Source organism: Mastomys coucha, unplaced genomic scaffold (assembly GCF_008632895.1).
Source record: "Mastomys coucha isolate ucsf_1 unplaced genomic scaffold, UCSF_Mcou_1 pScaffold22, whole genome shotgun sequence".
Taxonomy (NCBI): Eukaryota; Metazoa; Chordata; class Mammalia; order Rodentia; family Muridae; genus Mastomys; species Mastomys coucha.
In genome coordinates this window covers 55,754,297-55,765,850 of record NW_022196905.1, presented here as the reverse complement: position 1 = coordinate 55,765,850, position 11,554 = coordinate 55,754,297, and the positions used below count along the sequence as shown (strand labels likewise).

Here is an 11,554-nt window from a genome sequence, read left to right as displayed (position 1 = left end):
CACACACACACACACACACACACACACACGCACGCACACACACACACGCACACAAGCAGATTCTAACAGCTGAATGCAGATGCTGGCCGTGGCAAACATCTAGGAGAACTTGAAATAGATAAGAATTTGTTAATATTGTACTAATGAAGGAATCACAATGTTCACTGGAAAATACAATTCCTATGAGCCACTTATTCTTTGGACTATTTAGAATAGTCTAACACCAATTTCTTTCATTATAATTCAAGTCATTATAGTTCATAGAACAAAAATTTTAATGTGACAGATAACTTACAGTAGTTTTCTTTTGTGTCACTGTGGCAGATTTGATTATTATCTATAATAAACAAACAATAAATCTTTCTTGAAGGGCATCAGTGCTGTTTAATATTTTATCCTTTCACTGAGGCATCTAGCCAACACTAAGAAATCAGACTTTGTCAGAGCTGGCTAAAATTGAGTTAGTAATCTCTTAAAATAGTAACCATTTAAAACTTTTCATGTTTCTCAATCTCTTAATGCCATCTGGCCAGTCTTCTAATTTAAAAATTTCCATTTTTAAAGCTGACAAAAATCACAATTTCTGGTGGTTGCTTTTTTCTTTTTGATTATTTTAGTTTTAGAATATGATGCTATAGTTGTTGGCAGTGTATCCCAGCAGTCTTGAAACCCTGCCAGTCTCTTTTTTGATTATTATATAATCCATTGGTTAAGAGACATGACTCTCATTTGTTTTGACCTACCAAGGCAATTTGTGTATATTTTGATTAGAAATAATAAGTGTATTAATTTCAGTTGAAGATTTGTGGACAGGGCCATAAGCAGCATGGAAAAAAATCAAAAGAAAAAGAAAATGATTTGTTAAATTAGATAATTTTTAATAGAAAAGGACAATCCAATACTGCCCAGCAGGCATAATTTTAGCTGCTATTTAATTTGTGGATGAAATGAATATGCAAACTGAACACCCTGCTTAATTGGCCCTTACAAGGGAGATCAATAATGCAGAAATGTTAATTGTTTCAGCTTCACAGCAGATTCGGAGAAAGAGAAACAGGAGTGGATTGAAGCTGTGCAGCAGTCGATAGCAGAGACTCTCTCTGATTATGAAGTAGCAGAGAAGATTTGGTTTAATGAGTCCAACAGGAGCTGTGCAGATTGTAAAGCTCCAGACCCTGACTGGGCATCCATCAATCTCTGTGTCGTCATCTGTAAGAAGTGTGCAGGTAATTAGTGATGAGCTACGCTCATCTCTGCTTGGTAGCAGATTGGCACTGACTGTTCTTTGTTATCACACATAATGGCCCTAGGTAATGGTTGTGAAAAGTGAAGGGAGATAAACCTTATCAAATGAAGTCCATTTAGAAGTCTAATATTATCTTCAGTTTTATCTATATCCAATATAAAAGTTAAATTTTAAGTGTGCAACAATATTTGGGTTTACTGGTCCATGTATAGATTTTTAAAATAATACAGTTAAATATTTTTGATATCAGAATACATCCAAAACAATTCTGCAAATTTTCTTGTATGCTTTCAGTTATGATCTCATCATGGCCTTAAGGTGTGTTCTTTATATTGAAGACATTCTAGGCTCTTTTCCTCTGTACTGGGTCTGACATCTCCTATAGTATGAATTTGAAGCATAGTGTTTCACAGTAGAATTAATGCTTATGATAAAAGCTAGTGCTGATGTGGTTTTAAAAAGATAAAGAAGGGGGAATATGTTCTATGGGCGTGTGGTGAGGTATGGGGAATGGGGGTGTCCCAGCAGGCCCTGCTGAGGCATCCCTTCCCAAGGGACCAGCCACAGGATGGTATAGTATAGAATTGAGTTTACTCAGGGGATGGGGAGGGGAGTCAAGAGGATAGTAAGAGACAGACAAAGGCAGAGAGAGGGAGAGTAGGGGAGTAGAGGCCAGCCATGAGCAAGTGGAGAGAGAAAGGGAAGGGAACAGGAAGCTGGTGAGAAGGGACAGAGCTGGAGCAGGAAGGCAAGAGAAGAGAGGGAGGAGGGGGCAAGCAGCCTCTTTTATAGTGGGTCAGGCCTACCTGGCTGTTGCCAGGTAACTGTGGGGTGGAGCTTGCTAACAAGTGCCATAAATGCCTATCTTTTTGTGACCTTATACCTAGTTGTCTGTCATCTTAGTGCATCTAGGAGCCCTAGTCCATATCCAAGAGACTGGATAGAAGTGGTCCTTGGTTCATTGAAATATCTTGTGAAGTTTAGGGAGGTTTTGGATAACCTTAGCCAATTTCTATCTCCTAGTCTTACCACCCCACCCCACCCCCACTACCCCATCTTGCCTCCTACTCTACAGATACCCCTAACTCACACACACACACACACACACACACACACACACACACACACACACACCTGTAACACCAGCTGTTCTGATGCACCTCTACAGAGGTAGAGTTATATGACATAAAGTTCTTTCAACAAATACAGAAATAGTTGTTACAACAGAGGATGATGAGAACAAGATTAGACTTGACTTCTAACCAGGCCTGGGGAATTACAGGACAGGAGCTTCTGCCCTGCCTTGAGCAGAGACAGTGAGGAACACAGCTGTAGTAGTTCTTTAGAACCTAGGCACTTTTTGGAGCTCTGTTCAGGTGGCTTTCCTGACCACTAAATTACCATCACCAGAGCAGAAACAGCATCCTTGCTATGATCTTGCATTTACTGTTTCCTCCCATCCTCTTCTCCTCTTCCATCTCAAAGAGAGAGAGAGAGAGAGAGAGAGAGATAGACAGAGAGACAGAGACAGAGACACACACACAGAGAGAGGAGTCACACAGAGAGAGAGAGAAATAAAGAAAGTACATGACACAGAGAGAGAGAGAGAGAGAGAGAGAGAGAGAGAGAGAGAGAGAGAGAGAGAGAGAGAACACGCATGGGCACTACTCCTAGCCATTGTCTCTTGCTACATTTCTCTCCTTCCTCCTCTGGGCCAGTGTATCATTCCCAGTCTCTTGAGTACATGAACACTTCAGTTGTGTGATGTAGACTTGCAGCAGTCTGTTAACCCAGGCTTCCTGAGAACTCTTGAGTCCCTTCTTTGCATCGCCGTGCTCCTTTTCCCCGTTACAACCTTCACAACTTGAGTTGCTCTCCTGACTATACAGTGAGCAGCACAGGATCTCCTCATCTCTTTACCTGCATTTTCCTTCAGTGTTTTGTAATCAGCCTTCTTTTCTCTCAACCAGTGCAAGAATTTACCAGTGTATTGGTCTATTCTCTTTTAAAAACCTAATTATTTAAATTTTGTGAAAACGTTTTAACAATTCTCCTATTATATGCTTAGAAAAAAATTTTTTTTTTATTATTTCTTTTTACTTATTCACTTTACATGCAAATCACTGCACTGCACCTAGTCGACCCCTTCCACAATTCTTCCCTCACCCCTCTCTTTCTTCTCTGAGTGGGTGGGGGCCCCCTGGGTATCTCCCTGGCACTTCAAGTCTCTGTGAGGGGAGGCACTTTCTCTCCCACTGAGCCCAGACAAGGCAGCTCAGCTAGAGGAACATATCCTCAGGCAACAGCTTTTGAGATAGTCTCAGGTTCAATTATTCAGGACCCACATGAAGACCAAGTTGTACTTCTGCTCCATATGTGTCGGGAGGCCTAGGTCTACCCCGTGTATATTCTTTGGTTGGTGCTTCAGCCTCTGCAAGTCCAAAGGGTTCAGGTTAATTGATTCTGTTGGCATCCTGTGGAGTTCCTATCTCTTTGAGACCGCAATCCTTCCTCCTATCTTCCATAAGAGTGCCCAAGCTTCATCTACTGTTTGGCTTTAGGTGTCTGTTTCTAAGTCAGTTGGTAGATGGAGCTTCTCAGAGGGCAGCCATGCTAGACTCCTGCCTATAAGTATAACAGAGTATCATTAATAGTATCATTAATAGTGCTTGCCCATGGGATGAGTCTCTAGTTGGCCTGGTTATTGGTTGGCTATTCCCTCAGTCTCTACTCCATCCCTAATCTCAGCATTTCTTACAGACAGGATGAGTTCTGAGTTGAAAGTTTTGTGGGTGGATTGGTGTACCTTTGGCTCCACCAGGGTTTCTGCCTGGCCACAAGGAGGCAACCTCCCCAGCCTCCATATCCCAGTGCTATGAGTCATGGCTGAGGATACCCCCATTGATTCTTGGGTGCCTCCCCTATCCCAGGTCTCCATCTCTTCCTGGAAGTGCCCCATAACCCCACCCTTGTCAGTTGTAAATTTCCATTCTGCATTTTTAAAAGATTTATTTATTATTTATACAGCATTCTGCTTGCATGGATGCCTGCCTGCCAGAAGAAGGCATCAAATATCAGTATAGACAGTATAGCAACCACACAGTGTCTCATAATGAATTGAACTCAGGGAATTGAACTCAGGACCTCTGAAAAAGCAGCCAGTGCTCTTAATCTCTGAGACATCTCTCCAGCCCCATTTGGTCTATTCTTGTTTGTCTTCTTTGTAATACTTGAGAATTGTAGCTAGGAAGTTTCTTGGTGTTGGTCTTCCTCAACTTCAATAATCCAGTTATCTGCTGTCCTGCAGCCTTAGAAGGTGCTGTCCATCCTTACGTGATGTCACCACTTCATGCTGCTGAAGTACATGTGTGCCTTATGCTCTGTTTTCAATTCTTACAGTTTTTGTATCAATGTGATTTATCATTCGAGTATTCAGCATTCATTTTGTAAAGGTGATTTTCACTCTCTAGGAGAATCTCTGATTAGTTCTTCTGAAGATACTTGAAAATTCCCATATCCGAGGTAGATCCTTGGTGCAGTCATGCATAAGCCTGCCTATTTTCATCTTTGTCCTACATCGGAGAGAAGCTTTATTGCCTACCGTAAACTCAAGCCTAAGATGAGAGCCCCTCCTAAGCCCTCAGCCTTCCTCAAAGCCCACAGTGTCTCACTGACATTTCTGTTTCTGTCCTGTCCTCTTCAGATCACATAATCTATGTTTGGATTTTTATTTTATCAGTATTGGTATTTTTTTTTCCTGCATGTATATCTATGGCCATGTGTATTCCTGGTGCCCATAGAGGCTAGAAAAAAGCATAGAGTCCTTTGAAACTAGATTGATAGATGGTTGTGAGCCACACTATGGGTTCTGGGAATTGAACCCTAGTCCTTTGGAAGAACAGTCAGTTCTTTTTCACTGCTGAGCCCTGTCTCTGGTTTCCTGGGCTTCGCTGTTCTTACATAGGCTTCTTTAGCATATCTGCCTGTAACTCACAGGTGTCCAATGTTGTCTTTAGGTCATAATTAAAAGTATATATCAATAGGACAAAACGGCAACCAGCAGATTGGGAAAAGATCTTTATCAATCCTATATCTGATAGAGGGCTAATATCCAATATATGCAAAGAGCTCAAAAAGTTAGACTCCAGAGAACCAAATAACCCTTTTAAAAAATGGGGTACAGAGCTAAACAAAGAATTATCAGTTGATAATACCGATTGGCTGAGAAGCACCTAAAGAAATGTTCAACATCCTTAGTCATCAGGGAAATGCAAATCAAAACAACCCTGAGATTCCACCTTACACCAGTCAGAATGTCTAAGAATGTCACCTTAGGTGACAGCAGATGCTGTCGAGGTTGTGGAGAAAGAGGAACACTCCTTCATTGCTGGTGGGATTGCAAGCTGGCACAACCACTCTGGAAATCAGTTTTCCTCTGGAAATTGGACATAGTACTAACAGAGGACCCGGCTATACCACTCCTTGGCATATACTCAGAAGATGCTCCAAACATGTAATAAGGACATATACTCCACTATGTTCATAGCAGCCTTATTCGTAATAGCCAGAAAGTGGAAACAACCCAGATGCCCCTCAACAGAGGAATAGATACAGAAAATGTGGTACATTTACATAATGGAGTACTACTCAGCTATTAAAAACAATGAATTTATGAAATTCTTGGGGGAAATGGATGGATCTGGAGAATATTATGCTGAGTGAAATACCTCAATCACAAAAGAAAACACATGGTATGCACTCTCTGATAAGTGGATATTAGCCCAGAAGCTCAGAATGCCCAAAATACAATCCATAATCCACAAGAAACTCATAAAGAAGGAAGACCAAAGTGTGGATACTTCGTTCCTTCTTAGAAGGGGGAACTCCATGGAAGGAGTTGCAGAGATTTGTCTATGGAACAGAGACTGAAGTAAGGACAGACCAGAGACTGCTTCACCTGGGAATCCTTCTCATATTTAATCATCAAATCCAGACACTATTGTGGATGCCAGCAAGTGCTAGATGACAGGAGCCTGATATAGCTGTCTCCTGAGAGGCTCTGATAGTACCTAACTCATACAGAAGTAAAGGCTCACAGCCATCCATTGGACTGAGTACAGGGTCCCCAATGAAGGAGCTAGAGAAGGGACCTAAGGAGCTGAAGGGCTTGCAGCCCCTTAGGATGAACAACAATATGAACTAACTAGTACCCTCAGAACTCCCAGGGACTAAACCACCAACCAAAGGGTACACATTGTGGGATTCATGGCTCCAGCTGCATATATAGCAGAAGATGGCCTAGTTGATCATCAAGGGAAGGGGAGGCCTTTGGTCCTGTGAAGGTTCTATGCCCCAGTGTAGGGGAATGCCAGGGCCTGGAAGCAGGAGAGCGTGTGTAGTTGAGCAGGGAGAGTGGGGAGGGAACAGGGTGTTTTGGTTTTCTTCCTTTCTTTCTTTCTTTCTTTCTTTCTTTCTTTCTTTCTTTCTTTCTTCCTTTCTTTTTTTTTTCTTTTTTTTGGAGGGGAAACTGGGAAAGGAGATATCATATGAGATGTAAATAAGGAAAATAACTAATAAAAAATGTATATATCAATGTGAACTCATGTTATGGGGCTTTGTGCCCTAAAATATTTTTTTTCTCTTCAATGGAGAAAGAAAAGAACCTCGGATTTAGTATAGTACACAGTGAAGAATCCTTACTGCTCCTAGGCAAAGTATCTTTAAGATCAGTGCAAGCTCTTGTATACACAGCTTTAATTTCAGCTTATTTTAAACATATGTTGTGTATCAGTTATGACTGAAAGTTGAATTACAGTGCACACTTGATGATGATACAGTTGTGTTCTTCCATTCTTCAGGGGAAGCAGGAAGTAGGATAGGCAGTCCACTTCAGATCTCCTCTCATTTTTCTTATAATTGTCAGTATTAGATTATCCTGTATTGATACCTGCATGTACAGGTGTGGTATTTAACTGACCATGTCAGTTTTCCTTGTTTTTAAAAATAGCTCAGGAGTAGAACACTTTTTGCAAGTCTAAAGGCCTAAATGTATTCCTAGATAGCCAGGGGAGGAATAAAAGATTTCTTGATCATATGCAGATTATACACATACACATGCATGCGAATACACACATACACATAACATAACTTACATACATGTATATTCTTTTTTTAAGTCAGTATATGAGTATAACTAATATTGCCACGTTTTTATTTATGCTGTTTTTGTATAATCACCATAATCACTTTTAGTGGTTATTTGCCTTTAGAATAATAGGTACTGGGGTTGGTAAGGTAGTCACTTTGTTAGCTCGTTAATTTTGTGAGAAAATTCTCCTCACTAATCTGGAAATTTTTTAGTAGTCTAGGCTGGCTAACTACCAGGTCAAAAGGGTGGATCCTCTTTCGACCCAGTACTAGGATTACAAGCACCTACCCCAAGATCTAGCTGGTTTTATATGGTTTGGGGAGAAAGAATTTAGGTCTTTAAATGCAGAGTAAGTTCTTTATTGACTGATTTATCCCTCCATCCTTCTCCTACACATGTAAGTGTGGAGGGTTGGGGAGGGAAGAGATTGTGAGGAATTGAACATAGGTTCTCACCTTTGAGCTATATTCCCAGTCCTGCTATACACATTTAAAAAATATAATAAAATATAAAATAAAATAATTTAAAATAATATAAAATAAATTCACATTCAAATTAAAATGGAAATGTAATTGTCTCTCCCTTCAGGACAGCATAGATCTTTGGGACCAAAAGACTCTAAAGTTAGAAGTCTGAAAATGGATGCCAGTATTTGGACCAATGAGCTCATTGAGGTAAGACCTGTCCATTGGGCACAGTGAATATAGACTGGATGAGATGGGCAGTGGGAATCAGTTACTTTTTTTAAAGGTGTACTTAGATGATATTCTCACTATGGTATGAAAATGGCATATAGCTTCCCCAATTAGATAGTTATTTTTAAAATAAAGACTACAAAGAACTTTAATGATACTCAGAATGAAAAGATTTGACAACTCTGACGAAAGTGAGAACTCACTTTCTTTTTTTAACACTTATGGAAAAGTATTTGGAAAGGCAATGAACAATGTTAGCAAAATTTAGTCTTCTCTGTCTGGGCTAAGCCTGGTCATTAGCCCACCAGCTCTGTCTCATTGTTTCATGTCTCCATTTCCTGTACTGCTTTCTCTTGTTGAAACAGAAGACTTATACAACCATGTAAGTGAATTTGTCTCAACATGAGTTTGAAGAGTAAAGCGACGTTCATTGCATTTGTGTGGCCTGTGGTTGGTTTAGTGTCTTCGTGTCTCTTCAGTTGCCTCGAGAGTTCAGGATTTCATACTTTCTTCTCTGTTTTACATTGAACTGGGTTTTAGTTTAGAATTGGAATTAATTTTGAAGATTCAAGTACATTTAGTGAAATTGTACCTGTTTTTTTGCCTTTTCCATTTCAGCTATTTATTGTCATTGGAAACAAGAGAGCAAATGACTTTTGGGCTGGGAACCTTCAAAAAGATGAAGAATTACAGATGGATTCACCAGTGGAAAAGAGAAAAAACTTTATTACCCAGAAATACAAAGAGGGAAAATTCAGAAAGACTCTTTTAGCATCTCTGACCAAAGAGGAGTTAAATAAGGTGAATAAAATATAGTACTATACATGGATTTAAATGTCATGAATCAATATATGTCAGCACTCTTAGCATAGATCATTTAGTGGATACTTTATTATGATGTTCGAAATATTTTAAATTTCTCAGCACCACCCATTACAGAATATGATCACATCAAGTCTTCCAGAGCATCCATGATGGATTAGAAAGTTCTGAAGGAGAACATGCTTCAATTAAGACAGTGAACTAAGACTTTGAGGCCTTGAGTTACAGCTTTAACTGATGTAGAGTAGACCTTTTGTACCTACTGCTGAGTAATGTCGAAGATGTTATTAATGCAGGAAAGAAGGAATGCATGTTTTGGGCACACATTGTCAGAGTTGCATTCCTTTTAAGAGCTGGGCTCACATTCACTTCCCATCCATGTTTGTTGACTGGACAGGCTCTGTGTGCTGCAGTCGTGAAGCCAGATGTCCTGGAAACAATGGCCCTGCTGTTCAGTGGAGCAGATGTCATGTGTGCAACAGGAGACCCCGTGCACTGCACCCCCTACCTGCTGGCCAAGAAGGCTGGGCAGAGTCTGCAGATGGAATTTCTCTACCATAACAAGTTCTCAGGTTTGTCTGCCACCCTGTACTGACTGCAGTTTCCAGATATAACTCTGGAAACAATGAGACACAAATATTCTAATCTTCAACCAAGAAAAATAGTAAAGTGCTGCCTTGTAGCAGAAAAGAAGTGTAGGATGTGTGCCCTTTATAGTCCTTTAATCTTATAAATGGCAGATTAAAATAGTTAATTCCACATTATCATTTCTTCCAAAATTAAATCCGATTTTCATATTTGAATAATAAGTGTGGCTTAAGTGTGTGCTTCTTTGCAAATTTTACGCAAAGTGAAATAAACCTTTGTTATGTATTTGATCATAAATCAGGACCGATTTTTCTCCTAGTTCAAAACTTAGTCACACATTCCTAAAGAAATGGGAACCTTATTATGTTTTGGATTCAAATATAAAATAATTGCCTTCACTTTTCTAGATTTCCCGCAGTACGATGCTCATTCTGAGGGTGGGTCAAGTCAGGATGCTGCCCAGTCGTCCTTCCTCTGCGACTTCCTGTATCAGGCTGCTGCCTCTGCCTCTAGAGTCTCCACAGAAAAGAAGCTCCTAGAAGGTATCGTTTCTGCTCCTCTTCGATCCTGTTTCTGGATAAAACATTTTTCCCTGGCCTCTGCAGGGAAAATTACTTCATCTGCAGTAATTGCTCAACTGTAAACTCTTTGTAGTGTGCTTATCCCTAATCAGAAATGCTTCAGACCAGAATGGTTTCTGATTTCACTTTGGTTTTTCGTTTGGATATGGGAATATTTTCGTAGCCTTTACCAATTAAATGTGCCCAATCCAAAGCAATCTCAAATGTAAAATTCTAAATTGGTGAGAAATTGAGTCTACACTAAAAAATTTTTTCAGATGTTTGGAACACTTAATTTTATATTTATTGATAAGTTTATTGCTTATATTTTAATTTTTTAAAATTTGCATAATTCTAAAAACAAAATTAAGGTTAAGCCGTGCATCAGTAGATTTTCGTGAGAAAAGAATTCTCTCCTGTCAGCTCTGCTTTAAGGACTTTGTGCTCAGCAGTTGGGGGCCACATACAGTCTAGACCAAGCTGATGTCCTGGACGTCTCACAGAAGAAGGAAGGAGCAGTTCAGTAACTCAATCCTGACTGTGCCAGCTTTTTCTTCTTACCAGCAATCTGATAGCATAGTAGGAAAGAGTACCATTTTCTGCTCTATACTTGAGCGATTGCTTTTTCTCCCCAGCGGGGCAGTGATTTTCATTGTTTTCTTTTACTTGGACTAAGGTGTAATAATTGACAAGTTTTACAAAGAGTTTGCAAGAGTAACCCATACATCAAGTCTAACATTTACTAAAATCTTTGCATAATACCAAAAACAAAGTACTCGCCAGTACTTTCCCGATTTCTCGAGTATTCTAGAGGCATTTTTTTTTCAATTTGGAATATTTTTCTAAAAGCAATTTAAAACAAGAGATCTAGGGTTTAGTTACACAGTACAATAGAAATTATTTCATTTAAAAATAATCTCTGGACAAGTATTCTTTGAGTGTCTTTTTCTGTCCTGTTTGTCAGCATGTTTTATAGATTTACATTCAACACCGAATCTGCTGACACCAGAGCAGCTCTGTTCTCCATCAGGCCCTACCTATGCTGTGGTATGACCTTTTTGTCCATTGAACATTTGCCGTAGCTTCCTTGTAAACATTTTTTAAAAGAACCAGATTTAATTACTTTCAGAATAGTAATCAGATCCAGTTCATCCCTTCCTCCAAGGCAGAGGACAGGATCCCACTGCTGACCTCATCCCCGGTGCCCGTGTTTAGGACCTGCACTCCTCAGGGCATTGCTTGTCAACTCCCATGCCTGGCCCCATAGCTTCATCTGTTTCTGGAAGGGCTGTATTCTTTACTCTTGTCCTATGTCGATGTCCTGTTTCCAGTGTGATGCTATTTCATCTTTCCAGGGTCATTTCATTGCCACATAGCAAGGTCTTTTAGTCACCCTCCTCAAATATTCTCTGTACCATCATCTTCAGAGGATGCTTATAACTTATCTCAGCATGTAACTTACGAAGTCCAAGATGCCCCCTACTTTATTTCTTTG

General features: G+C 39.9%; 1 protein-coding gene across 3 annotated transcripts in view; it reads left to right on the top strand.

Moving 5' to 3' along the window:
* The window catches only part of Arap2 (ArfGAP with RhoGAP domain, ankyrin repeat and PH domain 2), a 171,843-nt gene that overhangs the window by 89,183 nt on the left and 71,106 nt on the right, over positions 1–11,554 (top strand). For all 3 annotated transcript variants that reach the window (XM_031342369.1, XM_031342371.1, XM_031342370.1), the window contains 5 exons: positions 1,027–1,226; positions 7,983–8,068; positions 8,708–8,890; positions 9,309–9,483; positions 9,907–10,041. In XM_031342369.1, the coding sequence (XP_031198229.1) occupies positions 1,027–1,226; positions 7,983–8,068; positions 8,708–8,890; positions 9,309–9,483; positions 9,907–10,041 (779 nt within the window). The remainder of the gene's footprint in view (positions 1–1,026; positions 1,227–7,982; positions 8,069–8,707; positions 8,891–9,308; positions 9,484–9,906; positions 10,042–11,554) is intronic.